Source organism: Hevea brasiliensis, chromosome 17 (genome assembly GCF_030052815.1).
Source record: "Hevea brasiliensis isolate MT/VB/25A 57/8 chromosome 17, ASM3005281v1, whole genome shotgun sequence".
Taxonomy (NCBI): domain Eukaryota; kingdom Viridiplantae; phylum Streptophyta; class Magnoliopsida; order Malpighiales; family Euphorbiaceae; genus Hevea; species Hevea brasiliensis.
This window is the reverse complement of record NC_079509.1, coordinates 35691318-35712703: the sequence shown is the minus strand read 5'-3', so window position 1 is coordinate 35712703 and position 21386 is coordinate 35691318. Positions and strand designations below refer to the sequence as shown.

The 21386-nt window shown below is 36.3% G+C and overlaps 1 protein-coding gene across 2 annotated transcripts in view; it reads left to right on the top strand.

Annotated features, from left to right (window-relative positions):
- The window catches only part of LOC110632417 (formin-like protein 13), a 70490-nt gene that overhangs the window by 33925 nt on the left and 15179 nt on the right, over positions 1–21386 (top strand). For both annotated transcript variants that reach the window (XR_002490663.2, XM_021780639.2), the window contains exons 13-14: positions 2252–2323; positions 2407–2523. Coding sequence is in view for 1 of the 2 variants with exons in the window: in XM_021780639.2 (XP_021636331.2) it covers positions 2252–2323; positions 2407–2523 (189 nt within the window). In the remaining variant the exon portion in view is untranslated. The remainder of the gene's footprint in view (positions 1–2251; positions 2324–2406; positions 2524–21386) is intronic.

The window sequence follows — 21386 nt, the reverse complement described above, 5'->3', positions numbered from 1 at the left end:
ACTTTCTCAATATTAAATTCAAGAGTAACAACAATTGAATCTCTTGAATTTTGAACTAAAAAGAAAGAAGAAAATTTTCTTGTTGAAAGGAAAGATGGACGGCACAAGGAGGAGGAAGAAGAAGAAAATCAAATATCTTTTCTTTCTCCTTTTTATCTTTAAGTTAATTTCCTTTAATTAAAATTAAGACGACGAGTATCAACCTTTGATACAAAGACCAAATGAGTTTTCTAACTACAATTAGTACATTTGTCATGCCTTAAATTTTAATTAGGAAAATTATACTTGATTAATTAGTATTCTAAATACTGATTAACTAATTAATTAACCATTAATTAATTAGCATTTTTTCTCCCATTTTTGACCAATTCAATATGGTCAAATTATCAAATTTTAGTTCTTGTAGAAAGAATGGAGGTGAGGTTCAATTGGATGAATTTTGAGTATCAAAATATAATTAATTCAAGTATTTAAGTTCTATCATCTAGAAAAATAGAGTAATAGATGGTGATGTACCTCAAGATCAAAACAATAATGATGAAATGAGGAATGCAACAAGTGTGCTAATTCCTGACAAAGTGAAAGGCAAGTTATATATAATTGTAATTAGACTCTCTATATTATATGGGAGTGAATATTAGGCATCTAAGGTATATACCCACAAGATGAATATGACAGTTAAAATATATGTCTAGTTACACAACAATGGATAAGAATAGGAATGAGCACATCCACCAAAGTGTACATGTAGTACACATTGGAATATTATAAGTGAAGGTTGATTAAGATAGTTTAGTCATACTCGACATAAATTATTGAATTTCCTAGTACAGAAGTGTGATAAATTAGTGATGGAAGCAGTGAGAAGGGAAAAAGGAAGATCTAAAATGATGCGAAGGGAAGTAGAATGATACAATTTTTGGATATTTAAGCGAAATTGATTTCAAATAGGGTTGAATGGCAAAATGGATCCATATAACCGATCTCAACTATTTTGGGATTAAACCTTAGTTGTTGTTGTATTGATCTCAACTAAGGTTGGCGCTTTGTGATTCAAAAGTTATGAGTTCCAGTTATGGAAATAGCCTCTCTCAAAAAGCATGGGGAAGGCCACATACAATGGACAACCCTCCCCCTAGTCACACATTTACACTGGTCATGAAGAATGATGAGTGATAATTTTATGAAATAGCCATAGGGTAAACCAGAAATAGAAAATTCTGGGCAATCAAGCAACATGACCATACGGTTTGTAGTTAAATCTGGGCCTTGAATTAGATGAGGATCTAGTTTTGGTAGTGCAATAATCACACCAATAACTCCATTACCCCTTTTCTGCAAGGCTTCAAACGAATTACAAGGAAGGGGAAGCAGAATGTGATTTTTTTTCTTTTTAGAATAATAATATCCTATGATTGAAGAATATGGATTTAAACAAAGAAAACCTATAAAAAAGATCCTAGAAAAAAAAAATTGTTGAGGCCTTAGTAATTTATGAAGGCAAATCGAGTAGCAGAATGTGATTACTTCCTCTCTTTTTTTTGGCTTATCATAAATCCTTGTTTAAATATTTATATACATATAATTTAAGAACTGGTTTTCAACGACCATATGTTATAATACTTTAGGAAATATCATATTTTATTATATAAGGAAATGCATCATATATTTTGGAAAATTTCTTCATACAATTATTATAGCTTCTTGATATCCTTGTATTTAATATCACTGTCCATTAAATAAAAGAAAATGTCTACTTTTAAAATTTCCAGGGTCTTAATATCAAGTCTGAGTGGGGAATTGTTGAACACGAGTCTTGTTTCAGTTTCTCATTTTTTAATTATATAAAATGAAGCATCATAGATATGATTTGCTTTACTTTCTGCACTACACTACAGATGCAAATGGTGTCTGGAAATTTAGAATTCAAATAATAACATAGTGAAGTTTCATGTGATGATTTGATATGTTATTAATTTACTTATCTAGTTTAAAGTGGTGATTGTCTCTTCCATTGTGTTTTTTACTATTACTTTTGGTGAGGCCATCTTTATGATTGTCTTTATCTAGCGTAAGCAGGCAGAAGACTTGGCTTCTTATCATTTTTTATAAAGTTGGGTTCATTGAATATGAAACTTTAGGCATAAAAATTTTGAGATGTTATGTTTTAGGTCATATTTCTGGCAACATTTCTTGTATTTATCCATAGAAAAGTATGCAAATCATGGCTATTTTGATTGACATACTATAGGTGCTTGTTGACAAATTACCGGAACTTCTAGATTTTTCAAAAGATCTTGCCAGTTTGGAACCTGCATCAAAGGTATTATTATTTGTTATTTCATTATTCTAAGAAAATAAGAAAATTTATGTATCTTGTGGCTGAAATGTGTGTTTTTCATCTAGGTACAACTTAAATTTTTGGCAGAGGAAATGCAAGCTGTAAGCAAAGGATTAGAAAAGGTTGTACAGGAACTTTCAACCTCTGAAAGTGATGGTCCTATATCAGAGAATTTTCGTAAGGTATTTTAAGCGTATTAGTTGACAATTATGTCTTATGCAATATATATATATATACACCTTCAAGCAACTAACAATTGGCCTTGTATCGAAGAATAATAGAGTAGGCAATTTAGGAATGCACTTCCATTGACAATGCAATATGCATACATTATAGCCAAGTATATTATGTAGTTATCATCACAAATATTATTCAACTAAGCAAAATGACAAAAAAATGATACATATAGCTGACCCCATTTAGTTTGGGATTAAAACTTAGCTGTTGTATGTGTATCATTACCAATGCATGACAATATAATCTTAATCTGCTGATTAAGATGGATAATGATATGACTACCAAATATAAAGTTAGTTTTATTTTTATGAGACATATATCTAATATGATAAAGAATTAACCTTACTGATTTTCTAATGTACTCCAGATTCTGTAGTAGATTGATGTGGGTAAATTTAATCTAACCTGATATGAGAAGAAACTCCAAACTAGAGCTAATATGGATGCTACAAATGTGACATTAAATAAAATTATGGCATATAAAAGGCATTTTATTGCATTAAAATTCTTTGTGTTGAATTGAAACAGATTTTGATAGAAGAATTGTATATTTAAGCATATAAGACTTTGTTCATATGCCTACTTAAACACATGAATCCTAACTTAACAAGGATACCTAAATCATTGGAAACTAATACAAATAGGAAACAATATACACATAGAAGAAAGAAATAATAATCCATTTAATGTAGGGCTCGTGATTCTAACACTCCCCCTCAAGTTGGTTTATGTATATTACAAATGTCCAACTTGCAAACTAGAGGATAAAACATTTTGCTGCTTAATCCCTTAATGAACATAACAGCAAACTGATCTTTAAATGTCACATGAGAGACACTCAACGATCCATCTATAATTTTCTCCTTTGTGAAGTGTCGGTTAATTTCCATATGCTTGGTCTGATCACGTTGTACTGGATTGTGTACATAACTAATAGCAGTTTTGTTGTTGTAGAAAGAGATGATTCTTATTGATTTCAATTAATCTGTACATGGGTATATATATACAATTGATTCCTATAATTGTGTTCTACTAATTAGGAAGAAATCCTAAATAGGAATACAGAATACAAAATATACAGAAAAATAATATAGTGATTGACTTTCCATAACATAGTGATTGACTTTCCATAACACTCCCCCTCAAGTTGGAGCATAGATGTTAATCATGCACAACTTGTTACAAATGTAGTCAATCCTAGCTCCATTCAGAGCTTTTGTGAAAATATCTCATAACTGCTCTCCAGTTTTGATGTGTCCTGTTGAGATGATCTGTTGTTGAATCTTTTCACGAATAAAGTGACAATCAATCTCAATATGTTTGGTTCGCTCATGAAACACCGGATTAGAAGCAATATGAAGAGCAGCTTGATTATCACACCACAATTTCACAGGCAGGGAGGTCTTAAAACCTGTCTCATCTAGTAATTGAAGTATCCACATTACCTCACATACTGATTGTGCCATGGCTCTGTATTCGGATTCAGCACTAGATCGAGAAACTACACTCTCCTTCTTGCTTCTCCAAGATACCAAATTTCCTCCAATAAAAACGCAATATCCAGTAGTTGACCTCCTGTCAACCTTAGATCCAGCCCAGTCGGCATCTGAAAAACATTCAACATTCAAATGCCCATGATTACCATATAGCAAACCTCTTCCTGGAGCGCCCTTCAGATAACACAAGATTTGTTCCAAGGCTTCCCAATGAGCAACAGTTGGGGAAGACATAAACTGACTTACCACACTAACGGCATAAGCAATGTCAGGACGAGTGACTGTAAGGTAGTTCAATTTTCCTACCAATCTCCTGTATCTCTCTGGATCTTCAAACAACTCACTATCCCCTGCTAACAGTTGTAAAGTTGGAGTCATTGGTGCGCTACAAGGCTTAGCACCTAATTTTTCTGTCTTTGTCAATGGATTCAAATGATATAAACGTTGGGGCGTCCTCTACTAACGACGCGCTACATCGGAGCCCGGGTGTAGTGATAAATATGCAAGGGTGTAGGGCGTTCACCGAAAGCGACGCGCCATGCCGGCGCCCGGGTGTGGTGTTAAGTGAGCAAGGGTTCCCACATCATGGACGGGTGTGGGTAAAGAAGTTAGTCCATAGGACAGATAATAGAACAAATAGTGGAACAGAACACAAGATAGACATAGAAAATAATAGAAGATATCATAGAAGGAGACCAATTAGGAAGGAGCAGGATAGGAGGAGGATCAGGGTTGGTACTTGGAATGTTGGATCACTTACAGGAAAATTAATGGAGCTTGTGGATACCTTGGAAAGGAGAAGGGTGAATATTGCTTGCATTCAGGAGACTAAATGGGTAGGAGAGAAAAGTAAGGAAGTGGGTAATTCATGGTACAAATTGTGGTTTACCGGAAAGGAGAGAAACAAGAACGGAGTGGGTATAATCATAGACAGGACATTGAAAGACGCAGTAGTAGCTGTGAAAAGAGTAGGAGATAGAATTATACTAGTAAAGCTAGTACTAGACAGAGAAACAATAAATATAGTTAGTGCTTATGCCCCACAAATAGGACTAGACAGTGAGAGTAAACAAAGGTTTTGGGAAGATATGGATGATTTAATGCAAAGCATACCGAATGAAGAAAATGTTTTCATTGGTGGAGATTTGAATGGACATGTAGGAAGTGATAGGCAAGGTTATGAGAATGTTCATGGAGGTTTTGGTTTTGGCAGTCGAAATGAGGAGGAAAAAGCATCCTGGATTTTGCTATGGCATATGACTTAATACTAGCAAATACCTACTTTATAAAAAGAGAGTCACATTTAGTGACTTTCAAAAGTGGGCAACATAAAAGCCAAATCGACTTTCTCTTAACCAGGAAGACAAATACATCTCTATGCAAGGATTGCAAGGTCATTCCAGGAGAGGCTCTAACAAGTCAACATTGGTTAGTGGTCTTGGATGTCAAGTTTAGAAACAATTCAAGTAAGGTCATAAAAAATAGTGTAGCTCAAACAAAGTGATGGGAGTTCAAAGGAGTAAAGCAAGTGAAGTTCAAAAATGAGCTTCTCGAGTCCGAAGTATGGAAGCTGGATATGGAGGCCAATAATATGTGGATACAAATGGCATCAAAGATTAAAGAAGTAGATAGAAAAGTACTTGGAGAGTCTAAAGGATATGGACCACCCTCAAAAGAGAGATGGTGGTAAAATGAGGAAGTACAAAAGGCAGTGAAGAGAAAAAGGGAATGGTAGAAGAAATTACCTAAATATGATAATAATGAGGCATATGAACAGTACAAGATAGCAAAGAAAGAGACAAAAAAAGGCAGTTAGTAAAGCAAGAGCACAGGCCTTTGAAAAGTTATATGAGAAACTTGGAACTAAATAAGGGGAGAAAGATATTTATATATTAGCAATGAGTAGATAAAGTAAATGTCAAGATCTCAATCAAGTTAGGTGCATTAAGGATAAAGAAGGAAAAGTGTTGGTGAAAGATGAGGACATTAAAGAAAGATGGAGAAATTATTTTAATGATCTCTTTAATAATAGTCAAAATGGAAATAGCGTGAATATAGATTATAGAACAATAGAAAAGAATGTAAATTATACTAGAAGGATTAGATCTTTAGAAGTAAAGGAAGCACTTAAGAGAATGAAAGTAGGTAAAGCCTGTGGACCCGATGAAATACCAATTGAAGTGTGGAAGTATTTGGGAGATATGGGAGTGGCATGGTTAACTAAATTATTTAATAAGATTCTAAACTCAAAGAAAATGCCTGATGAATGGAGGAAGAGTATTTTAGTACCTATTTTTAAAAATAAGGGAGACATACAGAGTTGCTCAAACTATAGGGGAATTAAACTCATGAGCCATACTATGAGGTTGTGGGAGAGAGTTGTGGAGCATCGACTACGTCATGATACTTCTATCTCTCTCAATCAATTTGGTTTCATGCCTGGTCGTTCAACTAGGAAGCGATCTTTCTCATTAGAAGCTTGATGGAGAAATATAGAGATGGAAAGAAAGATCTACACATGGTTTTTATTGATTTGGAGAAGGCTTATGATAGTGTTCCAAGAGAGGTCTTATGGAATGCGTTAGAACAAAAGAGGGTATCTATTAGGTACATACAAGTATTGAAAGATATGTATGAAGGAGCAACTACTATTGTGCGCACAGTGGGAGGGGACACGAGATTTTCCGATTTCAATTGGATTACACCAAGGATCAGCCATGAGCCCTTACCTTTTTACATTAGTTTTAGATGAACTGACGAAACATATACAAGAGAGTATTCCTTGGTGCATGATGTTTGCGGATGATATTGTTCTGATAGATGAGACACGAGAAGGAGTCAATAGGAAGCTAGAACTTTGGAGAAGTACTCTAGAGTCAAAGGGTTTTAAGTTAAGTAGAACGAAGACAGAATACATGCATTGCAAGTTCAGTGAAGGCCAAACTGGTGATAGGGAAGGAGTTAGTTTGAATGGAGTGGCACTGTCCCAAAGTAATCACTTTAAATATCTAGGCTCAGTCCTTCAAGTAGATGGGGGATGTGAGGAGGATGTTAGTCATAGGATTAAAGCCGGATGGTTGAAGTGGAGACGTGCCACGGGAGTTCTATGTGATCTTAAGATTCAAAATAAAATAAAAGGAAAATTCTACCGCATGACCATAAGACCGGCTATGCTATATGGTAGTGAGTGTTGGGCACTGAAAGAGTCGTATGCATCTAAGATAAGAGTTGCAGAGATGAGAATGTTAAGGTGGATGAGTGGCCATACTAGACTAGATAAAGTCCGTAATGAAAGTATTAGAGAAAAGGTAGGAGTGGTGCCAATTGAAGATAAGTTGAGAGAAGGGAGATTGAGGTGGTTTGGTCATGTGAAGCGTAGACATACGGAGGCTCCAGTTAGACAAGTAGAGCACATTAGGCTAGAGGATAGAAAGAAAAAAAGGGGTAGACCTAAATTGACTTGGAGGAGAGTAGTACAGCATGACTTAGAAGCATTACACATTTCTGAGGATTTAACTCAAAATCGTTCAGAGTGGAAAAAGCGAATCCATATAGCCGACCCCAAATTTTTGGGATAAAGGCTTAGTTGAGTTGAGTTGAGTTGTCAATAGATCGAGGACATATTTTCTTTGAGACAAGAAAATACCCTTCTTACTTCTCATAACTTCGATATCCAAGAAATACTTTAACAATCCCAAGTCTTTGGTCCAGGCGAGTTTGGAGGAAGGTTTTAAGAGATGAAATACCTGCAGAGTCACTCCCAGTGATGACAATGTCATCCACATAGACTACCAAGAGAATTAGACCAGCCTCAGATTGCCTATAAAATACTGAGTGATCACACTTACACTTTTGCATACCAAATTCCTGTACTGCTTCACTGAATCTCCCAAACCATGCCCTAGGACTTTGTTTCAAGCCATAAAGAGACTTTCGAAGCCTACAAACTTTACCCAACTCCCCCTGAGCAACAAACCCAGGTGGTTGCTCTATATACACCTCCTCCTGAAGATCACCATGAAGGAAAGCATTCTTGATATCCAATTGATGCAGGGGCCAATCATATGTAGCTGCTAAAGAGATAAACAAGCGAATAGAAGTAAGTTTAGCTACAGGAGAAAAAGTATCAGAGTAATCAACCCCATATGTCTGAGCATATCCTTTTGCTACAAGGCGTGCTTTTAACCTAGCCACAGAACCATCAGGATTTACCTTTACTGTATATACCCATTTACAACCAATAACTTTCTTACCAGTGGGTAAAGGCAATAGTTCCCATGTACCATTAGCATCTAAAGCCTCCATTTCCTCTTTCATAGCATCACACCAGCCAGGATGAGACAGTGCCTCATTAACAGTATTAGGGATAGTAACAGAGTCTAAAGAAGTAACAAAACACCGAGAACAAGAAGACAATTGATTATAAGAAACAAAAGAAGAGATAGGGTAAGTACATGAACGTTTACCTTTACGAAGAGCAATGGGTAAGTCTAGATCAGAATCATGATCAGTATGAGGTACAGGATCTCCCAACGAAGTAGCTGGTGGAGGATCTGAGTCAGGAATCTCCAATCTCCTAGAATAAACATGAACAACGGGAGGTCGAGTAGGTCTAGAGACAGAAGGAACAGGCTGTGGGAGAGTACTAGACACTGGTTGGACAGTATATATTAAGAGATCATCCTCCTCCCCCTGACTCTCATACACAGATGATGGAGGAAAAAATGGAGTGGACTCAAAAAATGTGACATCTGCAGAAACAAGATAACGATTAAGAGTATGAGAGAAACAACGGTACCCTTTTTGGAGCCGGGAGTACCCAAGGAAGACACATTTGAGAGATTTTGGATCCAATTTAGTAACTTGTGGACGAACATCACGCACAAAACAGGTACAACAAAAAATACGGGGTTCAATAGGGAACAAATATTTTGTAGGAAACAAAGTAGTATAAGGAATATTCCCATTAAGGACAGAAGACGGCATACGATTGATAAAAAAACATGCCGTGGAAACTGCATCCGCCCAAAAGTGTTTAGGTACTTTCATCTGAAAAAGAAGAGCACGAGTTACCTCAAGAAGATGACGATTTTTTCTTTCGACCACGCCATTTTGGGATGGGGTTCCACACAGAAAGACTGATGAAGAATGCCATTTTGTGTCATATAAGGCTGAAATTGTGCTGAAAAGTATTCTTTAGCATTGTCACTTTTTAATATGCGCACAGAAATATTAAATTGAGTTTTGATTTCATTACAAAAGGCACAAAAGATAGAAAACAACTCAGAACGATTTTTCATTAAATATAACCAGGTAACACGAGAGTAATCATCAACAAAAGTAACAAAATAACGAAATCCAGTTTTAAATGTAACAGAACAAGGACCCCAAACATCAGAATGAACTACCTCAAAAGGAGATGAAGCCCGTTTATTCACTCTAGACACAGAAGGCAAACGATGATGTTTTGCAAACTGACTCGCGTCCTCTACCAATAATCTGCTTCGTCGTAAGATCCTGAAACAAACACTGGTCAGGAAAAAAGGAAACAGAACAATTTAAGGTACGAGTAAGTTTACTAACAGAAAGTAGATTAAAAGAGAATTTTGGTAGACACAAAACAGAAGACAAAGAAATTGTGAAGTCGGGTTCGATTTGAACCCATGACACAAGAAGTAGAACCATCACTAAAGTAGATGAGGAAGTGAGATTAGACTGAAGCGGATAGAAGACTAGAATTACATCATGTGATCTGTCGCACTGAATCAATAACCCATTTGGATGAAGAAGACACAAGGCATGTAGTAGATTTACGACTCGTGATCGCGATGTGAGGAACCGTAAGCTTTAGAGATGCACGATCTTTGGGAAAATTGTGCAAAATCCTCTGCAGATACCAAAATAGTTTTCTCAGAGGAAGAGATTGTAGAATTCTCTGCTGCCATATTTGCCATCTGTGATCGCTGATTTTTTCTCTGAAGTTGCGGACAATTATATTTTGTATGGCCAGACTCATGGCAATAATAACAAATGACTCCTCTTGAGTCCTGATTAGAACTAGCCTCTCCATTACGCGATTACTACATTTGCACTGTAATTCCTCCTCTACTTCCTCTTCTATTACCACGTTGTCCATTTGGATTACGGCTAATAAGAGCACTCTTGACGAAGTTGTGAAGATTGAGTACTCTGTCTGAAGGACCGTGTGAACGTTTCATGCAAAGAGGAAATCTCGATCGAGAGAATCGAGATTTAGCGATCTCATACTCAAGGAAGGCGCAAGAAAACTCATATGACCGATTGCTCCGTTGGGCTCTTGAACTTTCACATCGTGACTAAAAGGCAACAATACATTAAGATCCTCATATACCCGTTTAAAATCCATAAAATAAGCCGTGAGAGACTTATCCTCTTTCTCAAAGACGGTAGAATGCCTTACAAACATCATAAATACGGAGATATTCCCTTTACGAATCTGAGAAAATCTAAGTAATCCATCAATTCCTTAACAAATTCCACGGTGATTAATTAAACTAATTACCTCACTATGAATCGAGTTCAAGCCGCAAAAACAATCGAGCATCCTCCCTTAGCCAAGTTTGTCGTGTATCATCGTGGGTGGATCTTTAGTAAGGTGATCATCCTTATCAATGCTACGCAAATAGACCCCTACAGTCTTACTCCACTCTGTAATTCGAACCATTAAGTTTGTGTTCCGTGATCTTAGTCATCACCTAATCACATCGAAATAATATTCTTATTGTCGCCATTTGTTGAGACAAAGAAAACTAACCAAACGCTAATCCAAAGTGCTTATAGCAAAATAACCCAAAATCACAAATCAAGCAAATACCGAAATAGGATCAGAGCCAAACCTCGAAGTCCTTTAATGGTTATCTTTGGATCGTGCAACAAAGACTGCGGTGGTGGAATGAGGGGGTTGAGACGACGCCGGCAATATTGATTGGGGTTGAAACGGCCGGTCGGCGACCAAGGTCTCTCCTGAGCTGGATAGTGAGAACAAATAGTCACCCTAGATTGATGACCTACTCTGATACCATGTAGAAAGAGATGATTCTTATTGATTTCAATTAATCTGTACATAGGTATATATATACAATTGATTCCTATAATTGTGTTCTACTAATTAGGAAGAAATCCTAAATAAGAAATCCTAAATAGGAATACAGAATACAAAATATACAGAAAAATAATATAGTGATTGACTTTCCATAACATAGTGATTGACTTTCCATAACAGTTATCACGAAACAAGTATAAACCGTTTGTTTCTAATAGTTTCAGTTCTTCTATTAACTTCTGTAACCACAACAATTCATAGACGCCTTAGCCATATCTCTATATTCATCCTTTACACTGGATCTAGCAGTTACATTATGTTTCTTGCTTCTCTAAGTGACCAGGTTACCACCAATAAAAATACAATAGCCTGTCGTTAACCTCCCTATTATCAGGAAATCCAGTCCAATCTACATCTGTAAAGGCCTTTTTATATTTGAAGATGTCCATGCTTTGAAAAGAGAAGTCCTTTTTCCAGAGGCAGATTTCAGATATCTCAAAATACGAAGCACATCTAAATGAGATTCACGAGGGTCATGCATATATTGACTCAGCAGACTTATTGCATAGGTTATATTTGGTTTAGTGTGGAAAAGGTAAACCAATCTGTCAACTAATCTCTGATATCTCCCTAAATTCACTCTCAACTTCAACTTGTAATTTATGATTTGCCTCAATAGGATACTCTATTGGTTTACAGCCCAACGCACTTGTTTATTTTAGAAGATCCATTGTATACTTCCTCTGAGAAATAAAGGTCATTTTATCTGATTTGGCAACTTCTATTTCAAAAAAGTACCTCAGTTTTCCCAAGTTTTTAATCGTAAACTCCTGTGTTGGGCGTTGTTTCAGATTGACAATTTCTTCCTTATCATCTTCTGTCACAACTATATCATCTTTTGTCACAATTGCATCATATATATAAATAATAAGTAATGTGACCCTACCTTTATAATATTTATAAATAGTGTGATCAGCATTATTTTGAAAAAACTCAAAGGAGACTATAGCCTAGTTGAACGTGTCAAATCATGCCCTAGGAGATTGCTTTAGACCATACAAAGCCTTTAGCAATATGTAAAACTTCCCTTCTGTTTTTTCATCATCAAACCCTAGACGTATTTCCATATACGCTTTTTCCTTTAAGTGTCCATGCTAAAAAGCATTTTTGACATCGAACTATTGTAAATCACAATCGAGATTTGCTGCACATGACAATAAAATCCTTATGGTGTTCATTTTTGTAACAGAGGCAATGGTCTCCTGATAATCCGCCCCATATGTCTATGTGAATCCTTTCACTACCAATCTAGATTTGAATCTTTCAATTGAGTCATCTGCTTTATGTTTCATGGTGAACACCCACTTCATCCAACTAGTTTTTTTCTAACAGGAAGAGTAACAAAATCCCATGTCCCATTCTTTGCCAAAGCTTTCATCTCCTCAATTATAGTAAGCTTCCATATAGAATTAAGATATACTTCCTTCTAATCCTGTGGGATAAAAATAGAAGAAATAGACAACACAAAGGCTTTATAGGATGCATATAATGAGTCATAAGACATAAAATTAGAAATGGGGTGCTTGGTACAAGCTCTAGCTCCTTTTCTTAGGGCAATAGGGACGTCAAGATCAGAATCAGGTTTAGAACTAACAAGGATAGAAGGAGACTTATTGCATGCCGCAAGATGTCCAAGGTCTGAATCCAGAAATTCTAATTAATTAGGAGTATCATGCTCAATGACCTCATCCATTCTATTTCGACGAGTGTAAGTTCTAAAATTCAACCTATTTAATCTCTTTATAGGTTGAGGTGATCTGTTTTGAACATGTTAAGGTGATTCATCATGAACATCATTACTCTTCCTTCATTGAAAGTAAAGAAGATGGAGGAAAAATCATCTCTTCCTTCTTATTCTCCCTTGAAGAGGTGGCTAAAAAAACATTTCAGATTCCCTGAAAGTGGCATGCATGCTTACGAAATACTTTTTGGAAGGTGGGTGATATCACTTATACCTTTTTTTAGTGCAAGAATATATTATAAAAACATATTTAAGAGCTCAAGGTTCTAGTTTCTTCACATTTGTTTTATGAACAAAGCACACACAACAAAAAACTTTGGGTGGAGCAACACAAGAGTCTTTTCCCTACAAAACTTCCAAAGTACTTTTAAAATCTAGGGTTCTAAGAGGTATCCTATTAATTAGATAGGCTGCAAACAAAACATCTCTCCAGTAAGATGTATGAAGGTTCATACCAAACATGAGAGCCCGAGCTATCTCAAGTAGATGTCTATTTTCCCTTTCAGACACCTCATTTTACGCACTAGTGTTAGCACAACTGGTTTGGTGTAAAATAACATGCGACTCCAAGTAAGTCTAAAACATTCCATTCATATATTATGTACCATTATTAGTTTTTAGAATTTTTACTTGAGTATCAAATTGAGTACAAATCATTTTATACAATTGTTGAATATAATATAACACCTCATTATTTGTTTTCATTAAGTAAACCTTGTTAATCTAGTGTAATAATCAATGAAAGTAACGAACCATCTATATCCAGATAAAGACGGTTTGGGTGAGTTCCCACACATCAGAGTGAATAGTTATGAAAGGAACTGAGGCTTTATTATTTATTGCAGGATAAGATTGTCTTGTGTGTTTAGTTAGTTCACAAGCATCACAAACTAGATATTCTAACTTGCATTTCTTACACAAAATAGGATATAACCTTTTTAAAGTTTGAAAAGAAGGATGTCCTATTCTCTTATGCCACTAGAGATCCTTTGGTCAGCACTCACAGATTGTCCTAACAAAACTTGGTTTGTACTAGGATTTAAGGAACCGCCATAGTCATCTAGCAGATATGGGCTATCTTGCAGTCTACTGCTGCCAATTGTTTTTCCTATTTTTAGTTTCTTAAATATACAATGAGTAGGGAAGAATGAGATTTTACAGTTAAGAACTTTTGTAATAGAGCTAACTATAAGAGACTAATAAGAAAGGTAAGCATGTGTAAAACTAAAGTGAGATTCAAAGTAGGAGTGCATCTAACAAAACCTTTTCCTAAACTATTGGCTAGGGATCCATTCGCAATGCCGACTTTTTTTTTTCTGAAAATGGTAAATAGGTTGTGAATTTATTTGAGGAGCCTATCATATGTTTGTTTGCTCCCAAGTCTATAACAAAAAAATTCTTTTCAAGATTGGCAAGGAAAGCATTACCTGATTTGGACAAAGTTGAAAGAGCCAATTGTGTTACACTGAGATTGCAACTGTAACAGCAAATGCCTTAGGGATTGCATTTCCTCATTGGAAAGAATTCCAATTGTAGCTGTATCCTTAGAAAACTTCATTGTCTCATATATATTTGCTTGTGGTCTTCTTGAGCACATACTTTTTCCTCCATGCCCTTTGGTTGGATAGCCATGAAGTTTCTAGCAATGTTCCCTGATGTGCCGAGATTTCCCACAATAGTCATTGTGCAAATGGTCCTTGTCTGATGGACTAAAGCTATGTGACTGTTCTTTAGAGGGAGTGTTAATAGGTGTAGCATGAACCATGACACTTCTTCTACTTTCCTTTTGTTGAACATGAGAATAAGTTTTCCTTAACGGTAAAGGATCCTTACCAAGTACTTGGACCTGAATCTGATCATATCTATGTGTAGCCCAACAAGAAAATCGTGAATTCACTCTTTTTCAACCAATTTCTAAAGTTTCCAGCAATGTTCCTTAGTGTGGCGAGATTTCCCACAACAGTGCAAATAATCCTTGTCTGATGGACCAAAGTTATATGACTATTCTTTAAGAGACAGTGTCAATAGGTGTAGCATGAACCATGAAACTTCTTTTGCTTTTCTCATGTTGAACATAAGAATAAGTTTTCCTTAAGAAGGCTAAAGGATCCTTACCATGTACCTGGACCCAAATCTGGTCATATTTTATGTTTAGCCTAGCAAGAAAATCATGAGTTCGCTCTTTTTTCAATCAATTTCTAAAATTTGAGTGCATCACTTACACATGTACCTTGAAAGTCTTGATATTAATCCAACTCTTCCCATAACCACTCAACTCAGCAAAATATTGAGCAACAGTGATCTCACCCTGTGTTGTACCATGAACTTTATTCCTTAACTCATAAACCTATGAATCATTACCCACTTGAGAACAGGTTTGAGAAATCACATTCCAAATGGTAGCTGCACTGTTCAACAACAAATATCCGCAGGCTAATCTGAGGTTGCATAGAATGAATGAGCCAAGACATTACCATATAGTTCTAATTTCCAATGATTATAGGTGGAACTGGTGGTCTCTGGTTTTAACTTATCTCCATTAATATATCTCTGCAATCCTCTAGCTTGAATGAATAGAAGAAATGATCTTAACCTATTAAAGAAGAAGAGAAGAATAGAAAAAGAAGACAATTGGAGAATCGTTGAGCTTTTTATTCCCTTCAAGTTGACTAGGGTATAGATACTTGTGTGCAAGAAACTAAAAAGGAAGAAATAAAGATTACAGCCCTTAATTATAGCCATGTTTACTGTACAATGATTATGCACATAATCACTACAAATCTAGCCTATTTAGAGCAAATATCTCAATACTCCCCCTTAAGTTGGAGCGTACATGTCATATGCTCTAAGTTGGCTACAAATGTATCCAATTCGAGGATCTCTAAAAGATTTAGTTAGGACATCTGCCAACTGATCATTTAAATTGACAAAATCGGTGCAATACATCCAAACTTGATCTTCTGTCTGATAAAGTGACAATCCACCTCTATATATTTAATTCTTTCGTGGAAAATTAGATTAGAGGCGATATGTAGGGCACTATGATTGTCACATATCAATTTCATTTTGTAGAAAGAGATGATTCTCCTTAATTTCAATTAATCTGTACATAGATATATATATACAATTGATTCCTATAATTGTGTTCTACTAATTAGGAAGAAATCCTAAATAAGAAATCCTAAATACGAATACAGAATACAGAATATACAAAGAAATAAAATAATGATTGACTTTCCATAACACTCTTCCTCAAGTTGGAGCATAGATGTTAATCATGCCCAACTTGTTACAAATGTAGTCAATCCTAGCTCCATTAAGATCTTTTGTGAAAATATCTCCTAACTGCTCTTTAATTTTGATGTGTCCTGTTGAGATGATCTGTTGTTGAATCTTTTCACGAACAAAGTGACAATCAATCTCAATATTTTTGGTCCGCTCATGAAACATCGGATTAGAAGCAATATGGAGAGCAGCTTGATTATCACACCACAATTTCGCAAGCAGGCAGGTCTTAAAACCTGTCTCATCTAGTAATTGAAGTATCCACATTACCTCACATACTGATTGTGCCATGGCTCTGTATTCGGATTCAGCACTAGATCAAGAAACTACATTCTGCTTCTTGCTTCTCCAAGATACCAAATTTTCTCCAACAAAAACGCAATATCCAGTAGTTGACCTCTTATCAACCTTAAATCCAGCCCAGTCAGCATCTGAAAAACATTCAACATTCAAATGCCCATGATTACCATATAACAAACCTCTTCCTGGAGCGCCCTTTAGATAACACAAGATTTGTCCCAAGGCTTCCCAATGAGCAATAGTTGGGGAAGACATAAACTGACCAACCACACTAACGGCATAAGCAATGTCAGGACGAGTAACTATAAGGTAGTTCAATTTTCCTACCAATCTCCTGTATCTCTCTGGATCTTCAAACAACTCACTATCCCCTGCTAAAAGTTGTAAATTTGGAGTCATTGGTGCACCACAAGGCTTAGCACCTAATTTTCATGTCTCTGTCAATAAATCGAGAACATATTTTCTTTGAGACAAGAAAATACCCTTCTTACTTCTCATAACTTCAATACCCAAGAAATAGTTTAACAATCCCAAGTCTTTGGTTCGAAACTGGGTTTGGAGGAAGGTTTTAAGAGATGAAATACTTGCAGAGTCACTCTTAGTGATGACAATGTCATCCACATAGACTACCAGGAGAATTAGATCAGCCTCAGATTGCCTATAAAATACTGAGTGATCACACTTACTCTTTTGCATACCAAATTCCTGTACTGCTTCACTGAATCTCTCAAACCAGGCCCTAGGACTTTGTTTCAAGCCATAAAGAGACTTCCGAAGCCTACAAACTTTACCCAACTCCCCCTGAGCAACAAACCCAGGTGGTTGCTCCATATACACATCCTCTTGAAGATCACCATGAAGAAAAGTATTCTTGATATCTAATTGGTGCAGGGGCCAATCATGTGTAGCTGCTAAAGAGATAAACAAGCGAACAGAAGTAAGTTTAGCTACAGGAGAAAAGGTGTTAGAGTAATCAACCCCATATGTCTGAGCATATTCTTTTGCTATAAGGCGTGCTTTTAACCTAGCCACAGAACCATCAGGATTTACCTTTACTGTAAATACCCATTTGCAACCAATAGCTTTCTTACCAATGGGCAAAGGCAACAGTTTCCATGTACCATTAGCATCTAAAGCCTCCATTTCCTCTTTCATAGCAGCACACCAGCCAGGATGAGACAGTGCCTCACCAACAGTATTAGGGATAGGAACAGAGTCTAAAAAAGTAACAGAACATCGAGAACAAGAAGACAATTGATTATAAGAAACAAAAGAAGAGATAGGGTAAGTACATGAACGTTTACCTTTACGAAGAGCAATGGATAAGTCTTGATCAGAATCATGATTAGTATGAGGTACAGGATCTCCCAACGAAATAGCTGGTGGAGGATCTGAGTCAGGAATCTCCAATCTCCTGGAATAAACATGAACAACGGGAGGTCGAGTAGGTCTAGAGACAGAAGGAACAGGCTGTTGGAGAGGACTAGACATTGGTTGGACAGTATATATTAAGAGATCATCCTCCTCCCCCTGACTCTCATACACAGATGATTGAGGAAAAAATGGAGTGGACTCAAAAAATGTGACATCTGCAGAAGCGAGATAACGATTAAGAATAGGAGAAACAACGGTACCCTTTTTGCATCCGGGAGTACCCAAGGAAGATACATTTGAGAGACTTTGGATCCAATTTAGTAACCTGTGGACGAACATCACGCACAAAACAGGTACAACCAAAAAATATGGGGTTCAACAGGGAATAAAGATTTTGTAGGAAACAAAGCAGTATAAGGAATATCCCCATTAAGGACAGAAGATGCATACGATTGATCAAAAAACATGTCGTAGAAACTGCATCTGCCCAAAAGTGTTTAGGAACTTTCATCTGAAAAAGAAAAGCACGAGTTACCTCAAGAAGATGCCGATTTTTTCTTTCGACCACACCATTTTGGGATGGGGTATTCACACAGGAAGACTGATGAAGAATGTCATTTTGTGTCATATAAGACTGAAATTGTGCTGAAAAGTATTCTTTGGCATTGTCACTTCTTAATATGCGCACAGAAATATTAAATTGAGTTTTGATTTCATTACAAAAGGCACAAAAGATAGAAAATAACTCAAAATGATTCTTCATTAAATATAACCAGGTAACACGAGAGTAATCATCAACAAAAATAATAAAATAACGAAATCTAGTTTTAGAAGTAACAGAACAAGGACCCCAAACATCAAAATGAACTAACTCAAAAGGGGATGAAGCCCGTTTATTGACTCTAGACACAGAAGGCAAACGATGATATTTTGCAAACTAACACGACTCACATTCTAGTACTGATAAAGACTGAAACTGAGGACATAGCTTTTTCATGGTTGACGAAGAAGGATGACCCAATCTACAATGAGCTTCAAGAGGTGTTAAGGTACTGGAGCAAACAATCGACCGCGGTACATGATTTTTCAGAATGTAGAGACCACCTGACTCACGTTCTCTACCAATAATCAGTTTCGTCGTAAGATCCTGAAACAAACACTGGTCAGGAAAAAAGGAAACAGAATAATTTAAGGTACGAGTAAGTTTACTAACAGAAAGTAGATTGAAAGAGAATTTTGATAGACACAAAACAGATGACAAAGAAATTGACGAAGTCGGGTTCGCAATTCCAGAACTCATTACACAAGAAGTAGAACCATCAGCTAAAGTAACAGTAGAGGAAGTGAGATTAGACTGAAAAGCAGATAGAAGACTAGAATTACCTGCCATGTGATCTGTCGCATCAGAATCAATAACCCATTTGGATGAGGAAGACACAAGGCATATAGTAGATTTACCTGACTCAGCGATCGCAGTGACAGGAGAACTGGTAGGCTTTAGAGATGCCTGATACTAGAAAAACTGTGCAAAATCCTCTGCAGATACCAAAATAGTTTTCTCAGAGGAAGATATTGTAGAATCCTCTGCTGCCATATTTGCCACCTGTGGTCGCTGATTTTTCCTCTGAAGTTGCAAACAATTGTATTTTGTATGGCCAGGCTCATAGCAATAATAACAAATGACTCCTCTTGAGTCCTGATTAGAACTAGCCTCTCCATTACGCTGATTACTTCTGTTGCCTGTAATTCCTCCTCTACTTCCTCTTCTATTATTTGGATTACGGCTAATAAGAGCACTACTGGCAGACTGTGAAGATTGGATACTCTCTGTACGAAAGACCCGTGTAAACGTTTCATGCAAAGAGGAAATCTCAGAACTGTAGAGAATCTGAGATTTAGCAGTCTCATACTCTGAAGGGAGGCCTGCAATAAAACTCATAACAGCCAGTTGCTCCCGTTGGGCCTGCTGAACTTTCACATCAAGATTAAAAGGTAACAATACATTAAGTTCCTCATATACCCATTTAAAATCCATAAAATAAGCCATGAGAGACTTATCCTCTTTCTCAGCATGGTAGAATGCCTTACAAACATCATAAATACGGAGGATATTCCATTTACCAGAATACAGAAAATCTAAGTAATCCATCAATTCCTTAATAAATTCACAGCAATTAATTAAACTAATTACCTCACTGTGAATTGAGTTCTAAAGCTGCAAAAACAACCGAGCATCCTCCCTTAGCCAAGTTTGTCGTGTATCATCCATAGGTGGATCTTTAGTAAGGTGATCATCCTTATCAATGCTACGCAAATAGACTCTAACAGTCTTACTCCACTCCAAGTAATTCGAACCATTAAGTTTGTGTTCCATGATCTTAGTCATCACCGGAATCACATCAGAAATAACATTATTATTTTCTGCCATTTGTTGAGACAAAGAAAACTAACCGAAATGATAATCTAAAGTGTTTACAATAGCAAAATAACCCAAAATCACAAATCAAGCAAATACCAAAATAGGATCTGAGAGTCAAACCTCAGAAGTCCTTTAATGGTATACTGAATCAGGCAAATGCACACAGTGGTAGAATGAGGGGGTTGAGGCGACGCCGGCGATGTTGATCGGAGTCAAAACGACTGGTCGGCGGCCAAGGTCTCTCCTGAGCTGGGTGGTGAGAACAAATAGTCACCCTAGATAGATGACCTACTCTGATACCATGTAGAAAGAGATGATTCTCCTTAATTTCAATTAATCTGTACATGGATATATATATATATATATATATACAATTGATTCATATAATTGTGTTCTACCAATTAGGAAGAAATCCTAAATAAGAAATCCTAAATAGGAATACAGAATACAGAATATACAAAGAAATAAAATAATGATTGACTTTCCATAACACATTTGTTTAACTTCCCCATAATTCAATTCTTGAAGGAGTTGTTTTAACCAGATAAGTTCACAAGTTGCTAATGCTATAGCCTGATATTCTACTTCTGCCCCTAATCTGGCAACTACACCCCACTTTTTACTTTTTTAGGATATTAAATTTCCACCTATCATTTTATAATATCCCGAAGTAAATCATTTATCTGATGGGGAACCTGCCTAGTCTGCATCTGAATATCCAATAATTTGTGAGTGACCTTTATCTTCATATAACAAACCTTGTCCTGGAGCTCCTTTGATGTACCTAAGAATATGAATAATTGCATCCCAATGGCTACTGTATGGTGCCTGGAGAAATTGACTAATCACACTCACAGCAAAAAAAATGTCCGGTCAAGTGATTGTAAGATAGTTGAGTTTATCAACTAGTCTTCTATATCTTTCAGGATTTTCTAATGGCTCCCCCTATCCAAGAACAAGTTTAACATTCGGGTCCATGAGAATGTCTACATGTCTACAATCTAATGTCTCAGTCTCCTTAAATATATTCAAAGCATATTTCCTTTGAGAAA